This window comes from Apteryx mantelli, chromosome 6 (genome assembly GCF_036417845.1).
Source record: "Apteryx mantelli isolate bAptMan1 chromosome 6, bAptMan1.hap1, whole genome shotgun sequence".
NCBI lineage: Eukaryota > Metazoa > Chordata > Aves > Apterygiformes > Apterygidae > Apteryx > Apteryx mantelli.
Genome location: NC_089983.1, coordinates 7,451,707 through 7,476,737, shown reverse-complemented (window position 1 = coordinate 7,476,737; position 25,031 = coordinate 7,451,707). Strand labels below are relative to the sequence as shown.

The following is a 25,031-nucleotide window of genomic DNA, read 5'->3' as shown; positions in this document are numbered from 1 at the left end:
CCCTGCCAAAGCAAGCTGGGCCCCAGATCTGACAGTGCAGCTATTTTTGGGATCTCCATGTCTCAGCTTCTGTAATCAGTCTGGTCAGTACCAGCCTGTGTATTTTTTAAGGCCAGATTGCATGTACGTGCTGTGTAGGTCACAACTGGAGGAGGAGATCTGTGCAGCTCCCACATAGCTACGCACAATTATCTATCAGCTACTCCAGCTACCAGCAGTGGGTCAGCTGTGCCTTTGCCATGGGCTTCAAATAAGGAAGAGACTGTAACTTTGCTCTCTCAGGAGCAGAGCTAGGGTTAAAATAGGATATTGAGAATCAGCGTCTATTCCCTGACTTTTGTCATGCCTTAGCGTTGAGTTTATGGATGTCACTAATAAATTTTGCTTTGCTTTTTCTGCTGGCCTGGCTTTGCTGGGAGGGGGAAGGCACCCTGCAGGCTGCTCAAGAGATGGTAAGCAAAAGGGTGTTAAAACAATCTTCTTTGTTCTTTTACTCATCCTGGGATGGGTTCCAGCTATTCTCCTTAATGAAAAACTTAAAATTACTATCTTCCTTTTGATAGTGGTGATGAACACTAATATGAAAGGCCCTGTCAAAAGCATATGGGCCCCATACATTGCGATATATAGTGCTGCCCAGTATCAGTAAGATACCAATCTGACCCCTGGCATTGGCCTTATGTTACAGAGCCGTGGCAGGTTTTGGGTACACCTTGGCTTTTTCTTTTTCCCCTCCTGTCCCCTAATGTGCTGGGCATTTGCTTTACATAGCTTATATTAGCTCCTACACCTGGAGATGAAGTTGTTTATATTGTGGATTGGCACGACAAACTTAGCAACCAGGTTACAGGTGCTAAGCTCAGAGCTACTTAGAAGAGCGTACTGTCAACAGAGGGCCAGCCCTAGTGATACTTCCAGGGAGAGGCTAGCAACCGTTATGAACAAAGATTCATGCTGAGCTAACCTGTGACCATTGCAGCCTGCAGCACAAAAATGCAGTGAGAGAAAGGGCAAAAAAAAAAAAGAAAAGCTCTGCCTACAACATTGTGTTTGAACATCTTTCATTCACTTTTTTTATCTTGGAGTGAAACTGAAGCTTTTATTTTCTTTCCTCATTTCCTCACAATCTTGTATTTTTTCTAATGGAATATTGTTTCTATAAAGATCTTGGAGGAGGAAGAAAGAGACCACTGAAAACCTGTCTGCCTTCGCTTAGCTGCTTAATCCACTTTTAGCCTGCTACAGTTCTGGGAGGTTAATACAATGACAGAGCCTTCAGTGGTGGATCACATGACCCGACTGAAACTCAAGCTCCTAGAAAAGGTAAGGTAGTAACTACTCAGTGGTCTGCTTTGCTATGCTTTTTGCTGATAATGTTTAAGCATTAAAATTGTAATTTAAGTAATTATATTTCTACTAAGATACAAAGAGGATCTGCATCCAACTGAGAACCTTTTCTGCAAGCAGAGGCAAATCAACATGCGTTAGTGCTATACTCATTGTTGCTTTCAAAAAAAAAAATAATACTCTGTCAGCTTACATGGACCTAAAATAGATTAAAAATACAGATAAAAAGACTTTGATATCATTGGAGATGTCACCAGTTAATTAAAAACCAGTCTGAGTTGTCGGAGGTAAAGGTTAGGAGTGAGTGATGGTGAAGGGAGGGCCTCAGGTTGTTTTAAGCCAGTCTCATGTCTTCATTATTGTCTACTTTTGCAGACAGTATACTGTCTAGTGAAGCCTAGCTAGACCCTTACTGAAAGCACATGAAGTGCAGTGCAGAATAGTGGTAGCTCTTCATTGCAGTTCTACACAACTACACTCAGGATTCTCTGCCTGGCACCATTCTTCCGTCCTCAACACATCCAATATCCACTGGCATGCATCTTCTTTATCAGCATCTTCCAGGAACTGTTTGAAGTGTTGTCCAGAAGGAAAAACTTTTCCTGGAGACATGGATGCTGGAATCGGCATCTAACCTCTCTGTGGTGGAATATTTTTTGCCCTACAGGCAGCAGCCATTCGAGGGGAAAACTTTTTGCTAGTCTGGAGCTATGCAGAGCCTAGGAGCAAAGAAAGAGCCTGTGTGTGAATAAAAGGTCTCCACTCTAATTTCTGAGTGTCAGGGAGCAGCGAGGGCTAGCTGCTCTCTGAGGCACAGGGAGCTGAGCACAATAACGCCAGCCAGCAGGATAGGGACCTCACCAGCCAGGGCACAATCCCATAGTACCTGGGTGAGGCAAGTAGAGCAGACCCAGAGATGGTGGTCAGGTTCAACCAAGCATCCAGATCATCAGGCAAGTCCAAGGTCAAGCCAGGAAGTCAATCTATAGGTCAGGGTCAAGTGCAGTGATTGCTGGGTAGGTCCACAGTGACAAGGCAGGTCTGCAGTCAAGGTGGGACATCAGTCTATGGGTCAGGGCCTGGGTCAACAGGACTCAGCCAGACACAGCTATGGCTGAGCTGGAAACCACTAGCCCTCTTAAATAACTGTGAAGGCCCAGGGCCAAGCTTAAATGAGCTCCTGGACCCATGGATAGGAGGACTGAGTGGAGGTTCCAGGTGAGGCTGGTCAGGACTGTTAAGGCCTACTGCTGCACCCATGGCTCTCATGCTGAGTACCCAAAGCTGTCTGCTGTTGGAATTAAAATTTCTATATGATCTAGCTGTCTGTCCTACAAAATAGCTGGTATGTATAAGTCCCCTGATTCACTGTGCAATCAATTTCCAGGTATGGGGCAAACTGGCTAATTGGAAGCATAGGTTGTTCCTATACTGTAACTAGATTTGTAATGAGACATTTCCTATCTCTATGAAAACTGCTCATAGCCCTCTCTAGCTGTGATTTAGGACTGAAGAAGCATCGCTTGTCTCTACCTCTCCACCTCTGTCTGTAATGCAGGGTTGCAAATAGCTGTGAATTTTGCTGCCTGATTCATGATCGGTTCTCATGGTGGTTTTACCTACAGAGACTAGAAAATGAACGTGAGAACCTAGAGAGGATGGATTCACCTCCGCCAACAGCAAGTAAGTGAGAAGCATTCGTTCTAATTACAGACGTGTTGTAGGAAGGGCTTAGTGATGTTCTCGGGCACAAGTTCATCAGTAGATCACACCAGAAGATGCAATCTTCTCCTTAAAAGCTGGATGAGGCTTTTGCCCCTGCATGCCCTGGGGTGAGGCATTTGGTTAGTCAGAACTTGCTCTGTCTTTGCTTTTGTGACAGATTTTATCTGTATGACAGGAAGGAGACTCTGAAGTTGAGTCAATGCTGCCTGAGCTCAGTCTGGGTATTTAAATCTGCATGCAGCCCTGGGGGACAGAGGTTGCATATGCAAGTTCCGATGAAGACTTGCACAGAAACATTAATATATATACACTAGTCTCAGTCCTAACGAAGCTGGTGAGTCTTAGGGGTCTTGATGCAAGGAGAATGGGTTTGCTATGCTGTGCAGCTGTCTGGATTATACCTTTCAAACTTCTACAGTTTTTTCTCTCTCGTTCATGCGTATTTGAAACCGACAAAGGTGAATGATCAACCAGCCAAGTCCAATGGCACAACAAAGAATGCTCTGCTGCCCAGATGCCCTTTGGAATCTCTCAGTTGTGGATGATGGTTAAATTGGAGCAAACTACTGTTTTTTTTTCAGCTGTACTAGTTCCTATACCTGGGAATAAGCCCCTCTGTCCAGCTGTATGCTTGGCACAGGTGATTCTGTATGTTCTTGAAAAGGAGCTGTTTTGATGGCCCTGCATCTCAAGGGAAACCGAGCAGGATGAATAGCCTAATATTAATGCTGCTTTGCGCCTTTGAGTGTGAACAATGCAACCTTGTGCAGACCAGAATGAGGTTTTCAGTTAAAAAAAAAAAAAAAAAAAGTGGCTCAAATAGTTTATGAACTAGATCGTTACACTGAAAGAGTTAATCTTCCAAACTGTATTGATAATTGCTGGAAAATCAATGTACGTTTTACCAGGAACATTAAAATGCTTAAAATTACTAGGAAACTGAGGCACTGCATATATGGTATACTTCTGTGTGAATACTGTTGAATGGAACATGCTATTAGTAAGTGAAACCTCATAGCAGTCTTTGAAAGAATGTGGTAAACACAGAGGTTATTCTAAACTCCCTTATTTGTCAACTTTTAGCTGGCTCACTAGTTTTTATAGAGAAGTAGCTAAACTTTGGGGATTTCATAAACATGCCAGGATTTCTGCCTTCTTTTCCTGAACCAAGCTTAGGATCTAAGTACACATCCAGTGTTTATAGTTGTATTATCTGTGGATTAGAAACTAATGGTAGAAGATCAGTAATATTTCTAACTTGTACTCTGGGCTCAAGTTCATTGAGCCGATGTACAAATTGTTGGAAACTTCCAATGCTCTGGCCAAAAATCAAGTCGTTTTAATGACTTTCCATTTCAAAATACTAAGTCACGCTTTTCAGAACAAATACCAGGCATGCCTCCAACTTATCTGAAAACATTTTCTTTATTTTAGTTTCAAGGGGGTTCAAAATCAGCCATATGTGGGAGGAACTGAAAAGGAGGCTGTTTCAGAACTAGAAGGTAACAGAGAAAAGCTGACACTCAAAACTGAGGTTGTTTTGATATGTCATGACAAACTTTCTTTAGACTTTGCACATCATCCTCTGTATGTACAGACTGTATCTAGAAAATTTCAGGATACAATGAATTTCTAAGCCAGAAGGTTAAAATGAGGCTTTATAGAGCGATCTTCAAAGAAGATACATTGCCTTTGTAGAGCTGCTGAACAATTGTGTCTGCATGTAGCCTAAAGTCATTGCCTGTTCATGGATTTGGCAAGAAAAATAACCTAAAGCTCTTTCTGGAAGAAATCAAGATATTTTATAATACCGTGTTTTCCAGAATTAATCTCATAATGTAGGTGTTATAATAGCTCTGTATTTGTGATCTTTTAGGAAGATAATGGACCCCCTTTTCCTTTTTCAGGGAACAGACATGAGGATATGCTTCAAAATGCCCTAAGACGAAGGAAAGATCTCCTGCAGGAGCTTAGGGTAAGAGCCTTCTGTGTTGTCAGGTGACTATATGGAGAGTGCAGCTTAACGTGATGAACATAGTAGTAGGCTTTGAAGGGTAAAATTAATTGTTACCCTAAACAAGCAACAAAGAGTGGAAGAGAACTTCCCTCTGTTTAGAAGGAGAAATGAAGTGCAGCAAATGAGCAGACTTTAGGAGGCTTTTAATTATCCTGTCATGCCCTGCGAACCTCGTCTTGAGAAACAAGTAGTGATGTTGCCTTCCCTCTTCCCCATGCAAATCTCCATAGTTCTTGGAGATAGTTTTCTAAAACAAGGAGAAGGATTCCTCTGCTGTGGCTGGGGAACTGCTGTGCAACTACTGCTGCTGCCCTGAGACCATTGTGCCTGTCTGGGGACCTAGAGAGGGGAAAGATCTCTGTGGATGGAAACAACAGAAGAGGCCACGTTAATACTGAAGAAGGAAATTGCACAAAGTCTGCACATCCACTATCCATGTGGATTCAGTTCTTTTCTGTCCTTTAATTCTTTGGCTGAGCAGTATTCGTCCTCTGCTCTACTGGACTATATAGGCTGGGCTTGGCTAATCAGGGGGAAGAGCTGAAGAGCAGTATGTTTTTCCTTACTACAGTTAACAAGGCTTGCACTGACCTCAATTTGTTCGTGTGTTGATTCTGTTTATCCTGAACTGCTGTATCATAAGCTCTTGGAGTAGTGCCAAAACGCAAAGTTTGTGGGGGTGATCAACCATTAATGAAACATTTTCCCAGACTTTCAGTGGGTTCTTTTTCCACTATTTTTGGCCCTTTGGCTTACACTGAAAATCTCATGTCCTAGAGGCATGTGGGGAAAAAAACCACTTTCTTTGTACTTGTTCCAAGTCTGGCTGAGTGCTTCTCTACATGCGGAAGTCACTTGTGTTCTGCCTGTTAGATACAGCAGTGATGGGAGTTTCTGTAGCAATGTTTTGGTGAGATAGGCTGCGCTCCTCTATGGGGTTAGAAGGGCTTATCCCAGTTAGTCCAATGAGTGTAACTACATTGTCCTCCTTTCTATGATGAGATTTTCTTTAAGAAGATACTTGATCTTGCAGGAGCATCACCTTTTGGAAGAACTGTCACAGCCGCCTGTGCCAGCTGGAGGATACTGTAAGAACTACAGAGCTGATCCTCAGCACCTGATCTACCAGCTGCCTTTTCCAGCTCCCCGAGTGGAGCCACCAAGGATCATCCAACAGACGGTAAGGAGTCTCCATCCTCATTCCTAGGAAACACTTACTGGCACTGTGCCTGTCAGATACAACTATAGCAAACAGAGGGACCTGGGATCTGTATGGAAACACTCATCCCACCAAAGTGAAGATATGCTTCTTGCTGCTGGATGGGACTCTTACTCATCTAGGTGAAACCTAAGGGAAATCCTCTTCCACTTTAGAAATAAGGCACAAAGTTAACAGAGTGAACGGTTAACCATTGGAACAAGTTACCAAGAGGAGTGGAAGCATTATCTACCTCTTAAGGTTATCATGGCTAGGAATGATTTTTGGGAAGACAGGCTTTAGTCAGAAGCAAGCTATCAGGCTCAAGGCAGGGAAGTGGCTGGCATTCTCTGGTTGGGTTCATATAGTAAGTTAGAGTAGAGGATTTAACGATCCCATTTGGCCTTAAAAATATGAGACTCATCGACTGACAAAAGGATAGTGATAAGGCTTTGGAAATGGTCTTGCTGCTTGACAGCCTTATCATGGATAAATGATTTGTTTGAAGATAGAAAACTGAGAGTGGGAGTTAATAGTCAGTTCCAGCAGCAGAGGAAGGTCTTCAGTGGAGGCCTGCAAGGGTCTGTGCTGTCCAGACATGATGTAAGTGGCTCCGAAAAGAGGGTGAGCAGTTAGTCGATAGTTTACTGCTGGTATTAAATTAGTCAAAATAGTAAGGGCATAACCGTTCTGTGGAAAGATCTTATAAGCCTAAGTGAGTGACTGGGAAAAAGGTAACAGGTGATATCCAGCGTATATAAGTATAAAGTGATGCACAGGAGCAAAAACAAAGCCAGCTTCACTTACAGAATGATGGGCTCTAAGCTGCTCATAACCACTGAGAAGAAAGATCTTGAGCCTATGATACGGAGTTCCATTAAAATATCACCTCAGTTCTCAGTAATGTTCAAAAAAACCAAATCAAGTATTAGGAATTATATCGGGGGAAGGGAAATGTGAATGTCATTATTTTACTATATGTAGTTCCAGCCCCTCTTCTGTAATCACTCCTTCTGACTCACTCCTGTTTGAAGGTGTGGGGATAGATGTTGGGATTTAGTTGTTTGCATTTATTGCTGTGTCTCAGAATTTCCTTTTGAGACTTCTCTTTAGATACTTCTAAGAGGCTCTTAGACAACAATATGCTTAATTAGATCGGTAATTCAGTAGTTGAAGAAGAGAAAGCATTGTGCATTTTGGACAGTATGATAGAGGCTGTATCACTGCATCGTTGGCACTGATGTATTCTGGCACCAGTAACTGCAATAACTTTCTATCTTTAAACAAATTATTTATCCAAGCTAGGCCTGCCAAGCACCATCACCATTTTCAAAACCTGATCACAGGTCTTTCTTCAGTTGATGTGTCTCATAGAGGTTTTTTTGTTAGTTTTTTTTTTGGGGGGGGAGGGGGGTGAGACAGGGAGAAGGATTATTCTCTAATTAACAGAAATGTTATCCCAGCTCTATTAACATACGGTTGGAAGGCTCCTCAATCCTGACTGCAACTCATGGTGTACTTCTTACTAGGAACTACTAACCTTCACTGAGACCCCCCCAGCAAAGTACAGCATGCTGGCTCCAGGTCTGCTGGGCCAGTCCGCAAGTACGTTCTTCCTTATGGCTGCACGCTATAGCATGACACAAAATTTGCTGCCAAAGACACCAGGAGAACAGTAAAAACTATAGGCTTTCCCACCGGGATGCAGGACAGGTTGTACGTCTCGCGCTTCAGTGAGATCTGAGCAAGGCATACAGAGCCTGCCATTTGAATAGTCCTTAGGTCTTTTTTCAGCAGCAAAACAGATACTGTCACAGAGAACTTATTAAAAAAGGATGCACTTTGATAGTGCTACGGGGGATAGCATAACAGCAAATTCGTGTCAGAGGGATATGACAGGGGCGTTAAGGGCTTCCCAAGACAGTTCAGCTAGCTTGAAGCCAGTTTGGAGGGAGTCTGCTGGAAACAGGCTGTGAGTCAAAAGACTACTGGCTCTGGCAACAGCATACCCTCTACAGGCCTCTCTCCTCCTATGTGACAGTAATCTAACGCTACTCCTGTGGCATCAAAGGATCTGCTCAGGCGCCACATCCTGCTTCTTGCTTCCTTCCCTCCCGTGAAAAGCAGCAGTCAGGAGCCAGATATTGCCAGCACAACTCATCCATTTTCGAGTCCATTCCCTGCTGAGGTGAAGCAGTGACCGAGAAAGAGGTGGTTACAGCCTGTTTCTCACAGCTGCCAGATTCTCCCCTTCTTCCCTGTGATTACCCTGGTGCGTATCTGTTCTGCCTCCTGCCCTGCCTCGTGCAGATACCCAAATTAGCTCTAAACAAGGGAGGATTCTGGTAGGTGTTGTGTCGAGAGTTTTATGTAGGATGTTAGGGAAGAGGAGGCTCTCACATGTTTGATGTGATCATGACAGCAATGCCAGAAATTTGCTTTTGCTTAGAAAACAGGTACCTCTGGGTTCTCAGGTGTGTAAGTAGGTTAGAAGATTTTATTTTGTCATTTCAACTTAAGGATGTAAATTCTATCTGAATTGCATGCTTAGCACTTAACCGATGTTTTAAACCCTGTGGTAGGGTTTTTATAAGCATGGGTGAATTATGCGACAGCAAGGCCGGTGGTGTGCTTTCTATTCTATTACAGCCAGTGCTAAACGCCTAAATGCTGACATGGATTTTGGTCTTTGTGCATGCTGTATCCATATGGAGACAGTTCTAGAGTAACCGATGTACTGAATTTTTGCCTCTGACCCAACTACAATATGAGAGAGAACCCTGGAAAACACCTCCTCTTGGGCAAAACGGACAAGGGAGAACAATATGCTCTGAGGAAGAAATAAAGCCTGAATCTTTCAGTATCCAGACATGTTCCTTTCAGGCCTGAAGTGAAAATGCTGAGGCTACACTTAAAAAGCCAGCTTATCCTCTGATAGCTATGACTGAGGGCATGAACAAGTTAGAAATAGTCACTCTGCAGTGACTGCTTGTGTGCAAGGTAACTTGAGGTAGCATCCTCCTGAAGAAGAGCCTAAAGCTCGTAGGTGAGACTTAAAAGGGAGGAGCTGATGAGCCTGTTCACGTACTAGTTCTGCCAACGGAAACTTGCTCCTTGCCATGACCCTAACTCTGATTCATCACACAGTGAGCTTTTTCCTATTTCCTGTGCAACTTATCTTTTACAGAAGCTGCTTAAAAGGGGGGGGGGGGGAGAAAGGAGGGGGCTGTATCTACCTGTTGTATTTCGCTGTGCTCTGTGCCAGAGTGAACGTTCATGCAACGTGCCTACGTGTGTTGTGGTTTGCATCAGTGTGGTTTAACTGTTCTAGAGATCTGAACAGTGCAGCTGCTGGTGTTCTCCCCGGAACAGTGTCTCAGAACAGGCATATGCAAAACTCCCCTGTTTAAAAAATTTTCCACGCTCATTGCCTAACACAGGAGTGCAAAGCTGAGCGTGGTACCTTCAAGCTACTATTTGGACACCCAGTTTGTCTTACTTCATATATAGCTTGGGGTCAGCTGCTGTCAATGTGAAACAGGTGCCAGAGGTGACAGACGGATCAAGATGCTGAGCCCAGTAACCCAAAGATGAGGGATCTGCTTGCCAAGAACAACCTTGACTTTCTCCACTTTCCTTTCTTTCTCAGATGCCTCCGCAACCTGCTACTATCATCCAACAGTTACCTCAGCAGCCCCCACTAATAACACAGATCCCCCCTGCCCAGCCTTTTGCAGCCCCTCACTCTGGAAGCATTAAAGAAGGTAATGTTTTCTCAGTCTAGCAGCCAGTTCCCGTTGCTGGCATCCTAAGAAGGCCAGAAAGGTATCACTGTAAGGGGAAGGATGCATGGGACAGCATCCAAGTTACTTAGCAGTGGTTTGTTTTACAGTCAGGCTGCTGTTGGAGCTGTGGGAATTGTACTTCATAGAACTATATACCATTTCTCAGAGACCTTCAGACAAACCCTTTTTGCTAAAACTAAAGAAAAGAGTATATACTCAGCAACTATACTAAGCTGTAGAGGAAACTTGAGGAACTAAAACAGCTCAATCCAAAATGCTGAGTAATATTAACAAGAATAATTGCAGGTAAAACTTATGCAAACAGATGATTCCAAAATCAACAAACAGGCTTCTAAAAATCTGTTTTATTCTTTTGTTTCCTTTTAATCTGCTCTCCAGTCTCCTTTGAAAAAATATAGGCTTTTATTAGGTAAATGAATGCCCTGTGTTTGGAAACAAGACAGAACAGCTGAAAGTGCTGTTCCAAATGTAGTACTCTGCCAACAGAAAACAGTCTGGTGTTTCTAAGCATAGGTGGATGTTACTGTGAAATAAAACATGAACTAAAAACTGGGCTGACTTCCCTGGCTCAGCCTTCAGCCAAAGGTTTCTGCATGCTACAAAAAAATTTCCAGTCACTAAATTGCAGTGTTTTTTCATGATTTCATAACTTGAGTCTCTGGATTTATTTGAATCAGAGTTTATTTTCATAAACAGACTAGTCCCAATTGATGCAAGTCTCTTCTGCAGCTGATACATTTAAAGTAATCTCAATATGGCCAGTTAATTAAAAAGATTTGCTTTGATTGTTTTAATCTCATAGTTAAATTAGTTCTACTGCATAGGTCCTCATGATCAGGACCCAGACGTGGAGAGTGGTTCTGTTCTCAAGTACACATGGAGTGGATTTTCAGGGTGGCACTGCAGTATCATGTATAGTTGAGGAAGCCTCTTATGGGGGAAGCAATGATCCTGAGCCAAAGCCATGGAGAACGCCAGAAGGACTCAGTCCCTGCTGGACTGAGCTCCACTGGACAACCTTTTTCCACCCTGTCAGTGAGCGTTGCCAAGGGGGTGGGTTTGTAGTGAAGCTAACAGACAGAAGATGCTCAACAACAGCTTCACTGTAGAAGGGAGGAGAAAAGGGAGAGCTGGCCTGTGTGATCTGATTCACAGACAACCATTCTGCGCTGTCTGGCCAAATAATGCTAATATTCCTTTGAGAGTCCCTTTCAGCAGCTTTGTCTCAGTAGCAGTGACCAGTCTGTGTGCTGGAGAGCAGTTCCTACTGAGGTGCCTTTGCTGTTTGTCTGTTGCTGGTAAAGCTCTTACTTTCTTCTTTGGGATGACCTCTTCCCAGATATGGTAGAGATGATGCTGATGCAGAACGCTCAGATGCACCAGATCATCATGCAGAACATGATGCTGAAAGCTCTGCCACCGATGGCATTTGCACAGCCGGCTGGACCCAGCTCTCTCCTGTTTCAGCATGCACAGCAGGTAAAGACACCAGAGTTTGAAGAGCACCCTTGCTCAAACAAAGCAGCGGCTAATCTCCTTGGGAGTGTGTGGGGCCTGGGTAATGCCAACAGGAAATCTGGAACATCCGACAGCTGTGTTCCTCTTTAAATCCCTCACACCAGAAGCCTATCATTGGGCAAAGGACATCCTGGCTGTTTTTGGCTGCACCATATATGGTAGATGTTGCCTCATTTTGAGGTGTTCTGTGTAGCTGAACCAGCCCAGCTGGGGTATCTGAAATTTTCTTCATGGGGAGAAGAGTTGCTTCAGTGCTGCTCCTTAGTAGTACCTGTGGCACATACTCTCTCCCAGCCAGAAAGGGCCAGTTCTGCTGCCCGGTGCCATGGTGTTGCCTGGCTCTGGTCTCCTGCAGGTCTTGCATGCAGTTCTGTTTAGCACTTTGTGGAGACCTGGCAGAAAAATGCCTTATGCACAAGAGCAAACTGGATTCAGTCCAGCTCTGGAAATATTTTTGCCCTGTACAGTTGAACCACTAACAGACTATGTGTGGAAGAGATCTATACTGGGCATCTGCTGCTGCATCTGGAGCCTTAGGATTCTAAAACCTGCTGATTTTCACTGACACAACATCTAGTATGGTGCCTCCAGGAGCTACCACAACACCAGCGATTCACCTCTAGTCAGAATGTAGCAGCAGAGGTTGGCTTTTGCAGGTGCAGGTCCACTTGCTGCAAACAGCAGGGCAACATTGGTGTTACAAATCCCGTCATTTGTAAAATTTGACCTGGCAGTCTAAAATGGGCTAGAGCTGAAACGTGGATATTGTGATCCTACTTGGAGCCCCACTGCGCTAGTTATTGTCCCACTGAAAATCAATGGGTTCCACGTGCCAAAAGGACAGTTTTTAAAGATATTTAGGTGTGTAGGCACCTCTAGGGTTTTTCCAAAACACATCAGTGTCTAGTGCCTAATAAGAGGTAGGTAATTTTGAACATATCCTGAAGGTGCCCAATTCCTAAGCTATTTCTAACAATCTGATATAGATCCGTAGCCTTCTTAAATGCTTTGGAAAAATGTATTTCTAGTCTCTACTCTGAAGAGTTTATTATCTAAGAAGCAAGGACAGTTAATCTTTGGGGAGAAGGGAATGTATCTTGTGTTGCAAAGACCTCCCTTACACTTTTTCACCCTCTGCATATTCAGATTCATGATGACTTTCCCCTGTGCTGTAAGAAAGATTCTGTTTTCTTTTTCTTGGATATTAAGACTGTCAGGTGTTAAGAAAGTAACTCCCATCCTTCTGCAGTAGTTGACCGGTTCACTAACACCTTTCCTGCATGCTATTTGCAAAAGTAATAAATAGCTTAAAACCCCAAAGCCCTCTGTTTAACTGTTGGAGGTAGGAAATACAATACTCCTCCATACCCCATCATTTAGCCCGGAGGGAGGTGACAGTTTTGCACCTGTTGAGACCAAATGTCTACTTTAGACAGAAAGCATTTGGTAGCAGCTGCTGGCTCTCATGTTTCAGGGCACTGAAATCTCAGAAGCTGGCATCGGTCACAGCCAGCAGGCCGCCTGTGACACAGACGGGATAATTTATTTCCTCGCCGACTGCTCCAGGATAGATTTGTTGTGGAGATGGCGGGAGGTGCTGGCGTTGCCACGTCAGAGCTGTGCTGAGTGTTATCTCAGACAAAGGAGGCGGGTACTTTTGGGGTTACAGAACACGTTTTACTCGTATTGAAAAAGCAATCATAACATGCTGCTTGAAAGGGGAAGCCACACCGCTCTAGTATCCTATTTTCCCAGGAGAAGGCTCTCTGATGTCCCCTGTTCCCTCAGCCCATTAGTCCTTTCCGTTTTTCCTTAAACTTTGCTCTCTCTTGTTTCTTTCTTTAAATATTCTTTCTCTGAGTAGTGAAATAGCAGGATCTTATGTGTTGTTTCACCTAACCCTGATTATGCCTCACCATGGGGGAGATTTCTGAGGGAAAAGGTGATTCTGGGTGAGCAAGCAGACTAATATCAGACTTTCTATGAAGCAGTCTGCTTCTAAGAGAAAATAGCAGAGGAAGAGAGTGCATCTCTTAGTCCTCACCTCTATCTCCAGGGTCATTTTGTTCCCATGGGCTTTCGTTGTGTAGAGCAGTGGAATAAACTGTTTTGAGTGGGGCTTGAGTGTTGCCGAATATCTAGGTGAAATTTTGAATCACTGGACATTTGCTGGATCTGTTATATTTGAGCCTGTGAAACTCATCTCCAGCCACAAGATGAAGAACTCTCCTTACTAAGAGAAGACTGAGCGGAAACTCAACTGCTCAGCCAGAGTTGCTGGCACTCTCTCGTTGTGGCGGTAAGAATTTAACAAATTGCCGTTTGTCCCTCTCCAACAAGGATCCGCAGCTTCCTGCTCCCGTGGTTGTGAAAGCAGAAAGGCCCAGGCCATCCACAGTGCACCACCATCACCATTACTCTCCCCCAGGGGTGCTACCCCCCATTGGATATTCTGTGTGGCCCCCAGCAGTACAGTCCGGTCTCATGGGACAGAATGGAGCATTCCCATCCATGGTGCATCATTTGCCCGGAAGCACGCTCCCTGTGGTGCATACGTAAGTAAAAGGGCTGGCACAGCGTGCCCTGTTTTAACCCTTCCTCCTGCAGATGTGAGGTAATAAGATAGAACGGAAAAGCTCATGCCTTCAGGTTACTCTGGCTCTTCACTAAGGCCAGACCAGAATATTGTCCTTAACATAAAAATAGAATTAAGGAGACTTAGACAATGATCTGATAAACTAAATCTTATGAAATAACTTTGCTAAGTCATTAACCCTCACTTACTATGGAATAAACATGAGAATCAGACAAGGTCTACAGATGCTACCAGGTAAGAAATAAGTCTTACTCCCATGTCCAGCCTGCAGGTGGCATAGCCATAGCTCAACAGTGCTGGGCTGCTCCAGTCTGCGATGGCTGTTCCCCTAGGTTTTGGGTATCCGTGAGAATCCAGCTGAAGCCTGCTAAATGAGGGCTGACTGTGATCTACATTCAGGCTAACGTTTCCAGTAGTATTTATATCCTTAAAATACTGTGGAGGCATTTGCTAATCAAAAGTTCCAAAAAAGACTGTCACTAAGAAAATCTGTATAGAGGGAGGGAAGAATGTATAAATAAAGCTGAGCCTTTTGGCACAAGCTTGTGCTTGCAACTGGGGTGTTTTTTTCAAGTGCAGAAATGGATGGACTTCTCCCCAGGCTGCCCCCGGGTCTGTAGAGCCCTCAAGCCCTTAGCAGAGGTAAGCAGCCAGCTCCTCCCAGTGCTCACCTGCCTCTGTCTTCCCTGCTATCTCAGAGCTTGTCTTGAACTGCTTTCTAGATGTTGGCAGATCACTGCCAGGGACTAGCTTTCAAATGAGCAATCCCTCTGCCCACCGTAAGCCTCCCATAAGCCAGTCTGTGAATACCAGTGGCAGGAGGGGACGTTAGCAAGGATCCCAGCAAAGAGAGAGCAATGGTCTTGCCATATGTCTCAGGAAGAGATAGCAAGACAGGAGGCACAGAAGCAGAAGTGCTAGAAAGTGCTCATGTGCTGATGCTGGTAAGGAATACCATTGCTAGAGTGCGGTCTGTGGCTGGGGATTTTGGCACAGGGAGACACTGCTGCTTTTGTCAGAACACAGCTTTTATTTCTGTGCTGCTTCTCTTTCAAAGGCTTAGTAAACAGAAGCCACGGGATGGAGGAGGCTGTATCATCAGGCATGGGGGATCTTCTGGTATGGGTATCTGTATGGCCCTCTTAAGCGTGGGATTTGAATTCCTGAACAGATGTTTAGCTAATGGGATTGTAAAGGCTAAACATTTCTACCCCTTTCACTTTTGCATGGGTTTGTAATCTGTACAGGTACACACCTCTCAGCTGCTTCCAGCATCAGTGCAATTAGCTGTTGCTTACCTATTCGCAGAAATCAGCAAAGGGAGATCTTGTCAAAGCTTTTAAGCTGGTGTCTTTCCCCCTCTTCAGCTACCTTCCATCATGAATTCTGAGCTCCTACACATCTATGCTGTCCTTTTGCAGCTGCAACAAGCGCACGTTCTTGGTTATCACCAAACCCAATAAAGCCATTTTTCTTGTTACAGGTGGCCTGAGTACTGACAGTACGTGTTTCTCTACAAGTGGACCATGGCCTCACTGAGGTCAACTTCCACAGAACAGTTCCTGAATAGTCTGACAGCCTAATGTCTATACAACTGCACGTTGCTGGTGCAAGAAGTGAGCAGGAGAAAGACCACAGATCTTCAGATGTACCACGCACCTGTGGTCAGCTCACCAGTTTCAGCTAGTTCGACTGTTTCTTCTCATCTTCCAAGCCCAGAGCAGCAGCGAATGGTCACCATTCTTTCACCCTCTTTCCCAAACCCAAGAAATCCTGTCCCAAAATGTTCTCCAGGCCTGATATCTCACAGTGGCCCCAGGGCATGAAATGAGCTTAACACCAATATTGTTTGAACCGTTACAAATGAGTATGACCTAGCTGCAGGGATAAGAGTCCCCTTCACATGTGATTCAGGAAAATGCGCTTTACAAAGGAGACAGCTGCCTGCCTCCGGAAAGATAATGCAAACAGACCAAAGGATTCCTGAATAAGGTTTTAGTCACCTAAAGTCATCAGCCTAAAGTGTTCTTCTCTCAAGGTTTTTAGTTTTGCTCTGACTAATTGCCTGTCTGGGGAATCACAAACTAGAGAAACCAGACAACTGCGAGTTACCTGCATAATAGATGAAAACACTGGCATTGTATTTTCCTAAAAATTAAGACTTTCCCCAAACTCTTTGAGTTGCTTTTACAAGGCTTGTAGTATATGGATAGATAAATCTCAGTGGAGAAGAAAAAGAAAAAATCTGTTTCTATTTTTTTTTTTTTCCTCAGGACTGTTGTTTGATTTAAATGTTTAAAATACGATGCCTGCACCCACATCTAACTGCAGTTCACTACTTCTGCCTCAGGAGGGCTCTGACTCTCAGTCTCGTCTTGTATTTGTAATGCTACCCACGGTTTTCTTCTCAAACACCTATTGGAGACTGATTTAAGCAGTCTGGAATTGTGTATATGTGTTTCATTATTCCACAATCTTTCCTTCATATATTCAGGGTTTAGATTTGGTTAAAAAAATCGGAGGTTATTCCTTGAATATTAATGTCTCTTTCTTCAGTGACATATTATAAATCAAGACCTTTCCCTTCTTTACTTTTCCCACTAACTTTCAGGTGGCAGGCTTTAATCTGAGCTCATGCTATCTTGTTCTTTTTGCCATCTTTTAGAATTCCTTGGAAGACTCAGAGTTTCATTCAAGTGACATCTTTTTCATGGCCTTCAGCAATCATTGTGTTTAATGCAAAAAGATGAACAATGGTTAGTAGCACTTTCTAAGTGTCTTGTCATCTTGTCCGTTTTTTAAACGGGATTTATCTGATGCATCATGAAGGAGTTTATTGATTCAGAATGCTGGCATCATCGTTGAAGTATTCCACCAAAATTAAAAAAAAAAAAGAAATCTTTACACTGGTTTTGCCTGATGAAATTTGTGACCAAGTCTGATGAAGAAAACCAGGAGACTTAAATTTTGTTTGGAATGGTTACCCAGAGGAAAAGGTATTACACTGGACATAAATAATCCCCGATTTGTGAAGTTTAGTCTGTTTTACCAAGAACTATTTTCAGTAGCTAAGTTTGGCAGAAATAAGCTGATCTATATCATCTTGGAAGAAAAAAGCTTTCAAACTGTAGCAGTGGTCAGAGTCTCCGTTGCATTTGGGGTATTTAGTTCAGGGTAGGTGAGTGATCCCTAAAAATATCCATCTTTGAAAATGCATTTCCAGATCAGAAGTCAGGTGTTTTCAACTGCATTCCCAGAGAGATATTTTATTAACTGAACAAATAAGAGAGGGACTTTCACAAATGGTGTTTTACTTGCTCTCTCTCCCAAATCTTTTTACTGGTTTAGGTAAAATTTTAGCCTGTTAAAACACTGCACATCTCAATGGATATTCTGGTATGGATGGACCTTTCCAGCATTACAGAGATTAAATGGCTGAGCTATAGAGAACGAGGCTCTGCTAATAATGTGATCTGTGGCATTTCAAAGAAATGTTTTCTAACGCAGGCTTACAGGGTTAGGCCTGAAGCTTCTGCAAGGAACATTTAGCTCTTCCTGACCTTTCATTTCTTCTTAGATGGGTCATTAAATTTGAAATAGTCCTTAAATGCTGGACAATCCTGTGAATATTTATTTCAATATTTAATTTTGTTCAGCTCCTGGTCTGCGGAGGCCTTTTTCTTTATTATGTATTGCTGCCCATTGATGAATTGGATGCTCTCCGCACACTATGGTGCCTCCTGCTTCTACAGGAGGACTGTTGCCTGGTCCACCTGCCCCTGGCCTTCGCTCTGCACTGCCTACACCAGGACCAGGTGGGAGGCAGTGGCAGATGGGCATGCCGGCACTGTGTAAGGGAGGAGCGCGCAGCTTGCACTTGAGCTCAGGAACAGCCAAAATGCTGCCTCCCCTGCAGACACTATATAACCTTCTTTTCCTCCAGTCCCCCTATCCGCTTCAGTTTCCATGAGTGTCTGTTCTGCCTCTAATAATAACAAGCTCTGCCCTTGACATCCTCTCTACCTGCGTGTTTGGCTCCCTCTAAACACATTGCTCTCCCCCCAGAAAGTATTGAAAGATCACCAAGGTCACAGAATCATGGCTGAGGCTGCTCGTGCAACCCTAATCCAGTCATCCAAGGAAGCAGTATTATCAGATCAACTTTAATTACATGATTCTATACTGTGTTATCCACGGGAGATCATGAATTAATTAGCATATCTTAAAATGTGGTTATTAAATTGGTAAGCCACAGTGCTGGAGTAATCTGTAAAGCCTACAGCACAAATATTCAAAGGGTGCTGTGAGTGAGATTTCCAAATAATAACTGTCACTGCTGGAAGCTAACGCTTTGCTGTCTGTGCTCTGAAAACAATTCATGAATAATTTTACTGCTAATTACCATGTAAAACTTACCTTGCTCTCTGGCTTCCCCTCCTCCACTTTCTATGCCTCTTTATCGTATGCAGGCTTTGTGGGTGGGATGAGAAGAAGTGGGCTTGAGTACCAAAAAGGGCAATTTAGGCTAGGCAGGAAAGCTTCCTAACTGTAAGGATAACAGCACGCTAAAATGGATCATCTGGAGAGAGAATGAAATCTCCATCCTGGGAGGGCTCTTAGAGCAATTTAGACAGGTATATAGGTATCATGTAAATAGAGTTGATCCTGCCTTCAGGCAGACTTTTTAGTTCTGCTTTCTTTGATGTAGACATGTTAGCCAATCAGATAGTATAAATCAGTTCACTGTTATGTAGATCAGGGAAAACTACTGGAGCATCTTCAGTGGTGACTTATTTATATGAAACATCAGGGCCCTGCCCGCACTAATAGGTTTTAATTGTCCTGACCAGCCTCACCTAGGGCCACAGGAGCCCCATTTAAGTTCAGCCCTGGGCCTTTGGTCCTTGCCTGAGCTATGCTATAGGTATCCTTGTCTCCTGCATGGTTGCAGTCATGCCTATGCCTTGCTGTGGAGCTTGTTGGTCCAGACCCCGACCCGTGGACTGACTTTATGGCCTGATCTTGGACCTGCCTTGTCATTATGGACCTGCCTGGTGATCACTGAGCTATGTCTGACCCTGGTTACTTTCACTCGGCCTGATCATGACCTGTAGATTGACTTCCTGTCTCGACCTCAGATCTACCTCAGACGTGTCCAGCCACTCAGACTTTTGGTTGATCCTGGCTGCTCTCCTGAGGCCTGCCTGCTTGGGTGCTGTGTGGTGGGGCCCTGGCTGGTGAGGCCTCTGCCCTGCTGGCTGCAGTGTCCTCCTTGGCTCCCCAGATGTTAGGCAGCAGTCTGCCTGTGCTGCACCTTGATGTGCAGTGGAGAACTGTGCTGTGCTTGTGCAGGTTTCTGGTCTCTCTCCTTCGAGGGAACTCTGTTGCTCTGGGCTGTGTATTGCAGGGTTTGCAGTGAGTGGTGGTTAGTGTACACAACTTATGCGTTTTCACTGACTGTTATTGCATGTAGGCTGTAATCTAGATACTGCTGGAGTAGTGGAGAACTGAACTTCAACATGGCCTTAATTCTTTTTTTTTTCTTCAGATCATGGACTGTATTTATTCTTGGATAAGAAAGCATATTTGTCCCCTGCTTTAGGACAAGCAGCATTCTAATGCTTATTCCTGAACACCTTGCGTGTGTGAGCACTCAGCAAAAGCCAGGTGGCTGCAATTCCTCCTGCTCAACACAGGCACAGAGGCTGAATTTTATTGGGGTGGGAGGAGAGTGAAGCTTGAAAACTAGAATTTCTTTACAAATTTCAAAAGAGGCCTTATAACAAAGCCTTGTTAAAGAACACTACAGTCATACTAGGGCAAATGAGCAGCTCTTCATGCAAGGCTCAGTGTGGCTAGTGATATTGCCAGGCTGATTCACTGGGGGTCTGAGGTGGAAGTGAAAATTTGATTATTAACTAGGGCAGAAGAAAGAGGGCATGACTCAGCCACCCACTTCCTTTCCTTTCTCCTCCCCTCTAGCAAATGTAGCACATCAGCAAAGTGAGAAGAGGCATTGGTCTCTCCAGGCACAGTAGCAGTAAAAATTTGCTCCTTGGAGGCTGTCACAACAATGAAGCCCAGTGATAAACAGGGGAAGAAAGTCGCCATTGTCGGAGGTGGTCTGGTAGGAAATGCGTTTTGTCTCTCATTTGATTGCATTTGGCAGGGAGTCAGGGCTATGACAGTGTCGCTTGGTTATAGGTTGGGTGAATGCTCAGTTGAGCTGAGCTTAATATGAAGTTTTCTGGAAAGGCAGCTACAGCAATAAAAGTGAGCTTGTCTATGCAGAGAGTAAATGCAGCAGGGACAGGTCAGTGACAGCTGAGGGAAGATATGCAGATGTTTGAAATGCAACCAACTCCTTTGTCTACTTTATCTTTCTCCTTTGTGTTAGGTTTGCTTGCTCATAGCACAGTTCCTTCGCTGCTTTGTTTTGCAAATTAAGGAAAAAATATCTCCTCTCTTGAGTTCAAATCTCAATGCAACCTTTTTTTCTGCCGTGTTTTTCTTAAAATATTCCTCCTTTGCAAGACAGGGTATTATCAAGGAGTTGGTTGAGTTACCACTGTGGGAGGTAGCAAGACTTTTTGTGCAGCTAGGATGCCCTGCTAAGAGAATTGCTCTTTGAGGTAACCTTAGAGACACCACAGGTGTCTGTGGTAGACACTAGTGTAAGTGAAACACATGTCTGAGCCCAGTACAAGAGCTGCAACACCTTGCCTAGAACGATGCAAGCAAATAAATCCTGCTGCCCGAAGAGTGCTTTTCTCAGGGGAAGGGATTTGTGAAGTGGAATAGTAGTGCCTCAGGTACGCCAAGTTACAGCCCTTGTTTGGGCATTAGGCACATAGCAGCACAGAGAGTCGTTGCACCTTTAGAGCTCTGCTCTTTCTGCACAGCCATGCCACACGTTGGGAAAATGCATGTTGGGTTCTGCCCTTTCAAAAAGCATTAAACGGGGCTAGCTGTGAGATCTTCTGGCCCCTTGGCTATTTCTGGTTTTAACCAAGTCACTTGCTAACGTGAAATGCTTTACAGGGACTGCGACTTGGTTACCTTCCTCCTAACGTAGGCCTATAATTACTGGGCTAAGAGAAAATACTGTCCTCTGTCCACTCTTTGGGCACAATTTCCTTCCTTTGCTAGCTGCAGAGTGGACTGACTTTAAAAGACAGCATGGAGTATCAAAACACCTAATTCTCTCTTTGGACTTTTTATTTGGCCATTGGCTTCTTAGTCCCCATGCTGCTGGAACAGAGTCCTGAAATAAAGAATCTGTAGTTCCTGTTCTGACATGGATTAACAGTGAAAATTAGAAATTCAGTGAGGTGGAATATAGTGAAAACAGTGGCATACACTTAAATAACAAGCAGGGCATATGTATGCTGTTCTTTTTAAGGTAATATTTTGCTTTTGTACAGATAGGGCTTTTTGGAGTCAGTTTGCAAGGAAATGCTGCAGCACCCTGGATTCTAACAAGGAAGATAAACGTAATCCACAGAAGAGTAGGGAGCTTGCATGTACACAGAGAATTGTTCTGTACCCATGAAAATCCCTGGTCCTTCTCTTGTAGGTGGGTGCATTAAATGCCTGTTTCTTTGCCAGACGAGGTTTCCATGTTGATGTCTATGAAGCCAGAGAAGGTAAATCCAGCCTATTATTGCTTTATTAATAGGTTGGTGTCTCTTTACTTATAGCAATTCCTGAAAAAAGCAAAAATGGAACTGCATGAGCACACTGGAACCAGAAAAAGAAAAAAAAATCCTAAAGTGTTGTTTTTAGGATATTCTTTTAACTCTTTCTTTTAGCTTCTGTGCGGAGGGGGAAGCATTTATTTGAAATATGCTGTTTTGTGTGGATAGAACCTACAGTTCAGTTACTAAATCAATCCTCTTTAAATATTGCTTTAAATCCTCACCTTTGAAAGTTGGTCTCTATGTTAAGAATTATAGGTTGGTGCTATTGACCCAAGCTGAGTCAGAAACTTGAGCAATCGCTTTTGGTATATTAGGGCTGTTGTCTATTAGGATTAAAAGCACTGACTTGACTTATAACCACTGTAATCGGTGGGAAGGAAGGCATGCTGGCAGCAAGAGTGGAAATGACTTCAGCCAGAAGAGCTGTCCTGCATTCTGTGATTAGATGTCACGAATCCACACTGAGTAAGTAGGTTGACCTTGCCTTCTGGTGAGGCTAGCGGCAAAGGCTATCACTGGAAGAAGGCTACAACTTCAGAAACCATTATGAAGGAAGTGGAAAGACTTGTGTAAGTGTGACAGCCTCACTGTTTTAAAAGAGTATTGGCACGGAGTGGAGTATTTCCATTTCTCAGAGCAATCTTCCCTGGCACACAGAAGTGTGTGATCACCAGCAGGGCTGTCTGCCTTGGTAGAAACATGGCAGTGTTTGTATTTCTTAGTCAGATGATGTCTAAGGATCTGAAAGATCACAATTCAAGTTCAGAAACTCAGGTAGTACATTGAATAGTCCATGCTCATCAGCAGCACCCTGCAGAGTGCTGTGCTCTCTGCACGGAGCTGGTGCACTGCTGTAGTGGTGTCTGTAGTGGCAAAAGTACCCCTCAGTAATGGATGTTTGCAGGACCAAGATCTTAGGCTGTCAGAGGAGATTCATTCTTGTTCAGGTTATTCCTTCATGTTCTTCGTTGCAGCTTGTCTCTGTGGGTCCGCAAGTGATGTATGGAAGAAGCTGAAGGTGATAGAAGAGGCACTTAGACATGGGGGAAACAGCGGGTAGCACTTGCCTCTCTGCTCTGAGCTCCAGCTGTAGCAGAAGGAGGACTTTGCAAATGGAAATTGTAGTGAGTACTAGGGGAGTGTGCAGCAGCGTGACACAACCCAGGGCCCTTTATTTCCTTGTGGGTGTGTGGACACCCCATCATTCCTCTGAAGTGTCCCAGACAAAGAGCTCAGCTGGATGAGCAGTTGCCCTGACTTCCAAGGGAGTTGTCAGGAAAGTTAGCATGGATGTGCAGCTTGTACTTCCCATGGCAGAGAATTAGTCACATCCATTCTGAGGCTGGTTGTAGGACTAACACGTCCTTCAAACTATCAGCCTGCTTAGCCACCACCATTGCTTAGCTTCAGTAGAGGGCTACTGAGATGATTAAGGGACTGGAGCATCTCTCATATGAGGAAAGGCTGAGAGAGCTGGGACTGTTCAACCTGAAGAAGAGAAGACTGAGAGGGAATCTTATCAATGTGTATAAGTATCTGAAGGGAGGGTGTCAAGAGGATGGGGCCAGACTCTTGTCAGTGGTGCCCAGCAATAGGATGAGAGGCAACAGGCACAGACTGAAACACAGGAAGTTCCATCTGAACATGAGGAAAAACTTTATTGTGAGGGTGACAGAACACTGGAACAGGTTGCCCAGAGAGATTGTGGAATCTCCTTCCTTTGAGATGTTCAAAAGCCATCTGGACGCAATCCTGGGCAATGTGCTTTAGGTGACCCTGCTTGAGCAGGGGGTTTGGCCTAGATGATCTCCAGAGGTCCCTTCCAACATCAACCGTTCTGTGATTCAGTGACTTATGCCACCACACTGCTCTTCTCCCAGTCTTCCTCAAAAAGTGGCCCTGTTTAACTGGGACCATAAAGGAAGATTGGGAGCAACAGTAGCAAACCACTTTTTTAATCCACTGTTAAGTAGCATAGGGTCTTCAGATAGCTTCTCACCTCCCTGGAGAGATGGAGAGCACTTTCAGGAAGCCTCTAGCTCTGCAACAGAGATAGTTGAGCCCAGGTGCTGGCTAAAAGGGAGAAAAATTGTTTGCTTCCAGTATCAGCTCAGAGAAATAAAGCCTGGACAGAGATGACTGGTGAAAATGGGAGATGAAAATGATAATACAAAGGGTGAAACTCAACTCAGATGAATGTAAACTGAGGCACATGGGAAGAAGAATCCAACCTTACATATAAAACGCAGGTTCTGTCACAACTGTTACTGCTCAGGAAGACATTGGGATGGGCAGTTCTGTGAAACTGTTGCCAGCTGCACAAATCCCAGATGTGCCCATCCTGAATTCTGGGCACAGTTCTGGGTCCCTCTTTCCCTCTTTGCAGAAAGGATGGGTTACAGCTGGAGAAAGTTCAGGGAAAGGAAATGAGGGTGATCAAAGGTGCAGAATGGCTTTCTTATGAGGAATAACTAGTCAAGCTGGGACTCTTCAGTCCAGAAAAAAAAGCACATGAAGCAGGATATGGTAAAGATTTGTATAATCAGATGTTTGCAGTTCCTTCTAGCAGAAGCGGTAGCAGGCCTCAAGTGAAGAAAGTAGGTTGCAGATTCAAAACAAAAGGAAATGGTTCTTCTTATGTTAACTGTTAAACTCTTTGCTGTAGGATGTTGTAGATGCTAAAGGTTACATGGGTTTAGAAAGCCTCTGGATAAATTAATTGAAGACAAGTCCACCCAGCTGTCATTGCAAGGATAACACTTCTCCCTCCTGGAGTCCTAGCCTGCAAATGTTTTTGAGGCTGGAAGAGTATTATGAGGAAGCAGCACTACATGCCAGTCATGTTCTACTGTTCTTGAAACACTAAATGTTGCCACTGCCAGAGACAGGATCTTAGCCTCCATAGATCTGTGGTTTGTCACAGTATAGCTGTTCTTGCATGAATTTTGAGTCGGATGAATTTTGCTGCTCAGTTGTTGAGTTTGGCCCCATTGCTTTCACTGAAATGTAACCCATCTTGAAAATTACTGGGACAAGGCTCTGTGCAATAAATACATCCTTTTGGCTAGACAGTAAGGCAAATCTGAATAAATTCATTTGAAAGAGGAACATGTCAGTGCTTAAA

The 25,031-nt window shown here is 44.0% G+C and overlaps 2 protein-coding genes across 4 annotated transcripts in view; both read left to right on the top strand.

Annotated features, from left to right (window-relative positions):
• Positions 1–420: 420 nt before the first annotated feature.
• C6H21orf58 (chromosome 6 C21orf58 homolog) lies at positions 421–16,695 on the top strand. Its single transcript, XM_013952112.2, has 9 exons — positions 421–452; positions 1,165–1,323; positions 2,973–3,030; positions 4,980–5,047; positions 6,123–6,269; positions 9,937–10,051; positions 11,433–11,572; positions 13,952–14,166; positions 15,691–16,695. Exons 2-9 carry the CDS (start codon positions 1,264–1,266, stop codon positions 15,704–15,706), a joined length of 819 nt encoding a protein of 272 aa, XP_013807566.1. The 5' UTR covers positions 421–452; positions 1,165–1,263; the 3' UTR covers positions 15,707–16,695.
• Positions 16,696–20,200: 3,505 nt separating this feature from the next.
• Positions 20,201–25,031, top strand: part of KMO (kynurenine 3-monooxygenase) — a 31,266-nt gene continuing 26,435 nt past the window's right edge. For all 3 annotated transcript variants that reach the window (XM_067298688.1, XM_067298686.1, XM_067298687.1), the window contains exons 1-2: positions 20,201–20,334; positions 21,784–21,853. In XM_067298688.1, coding sequence (XP_067154789.1) covers positions 20,281–20,334; positions 21,784–21,853 — 124 coding nt within the window. In that variant the 5' untranslated portion in view covers positions 20,201–20,280. The remainder of the gene's footprint in view (positions 20,335–21,783; positions 21,854–25,031) is intronic.

Excerpts from the sequence above, each read along its gene's own strand:
- C6H21orf58 (XM_013952112.2), top strand. The coding sequence starts at position 1,264 with ATGACAGAGCCTTCAGTGGTGGATCACATGACCCGACTGAAACTCAAG. Across the intron at positions 6,270-9,936 it reads CAAGGATCATCCAACAGACG|ATGCCTCCGCAACCTGCTAC; the intron begins GTAAGGAGTCTC and ends TTTCTTTCTCAG. Across the intron at positions 11,573-13,951 it reads TGTTTCAGCATGCACAGCAG|GATCCGCAGCTTCCTGCTCC; the intron begins GTAAAGACACCA and ends CTCTCCAACAAG.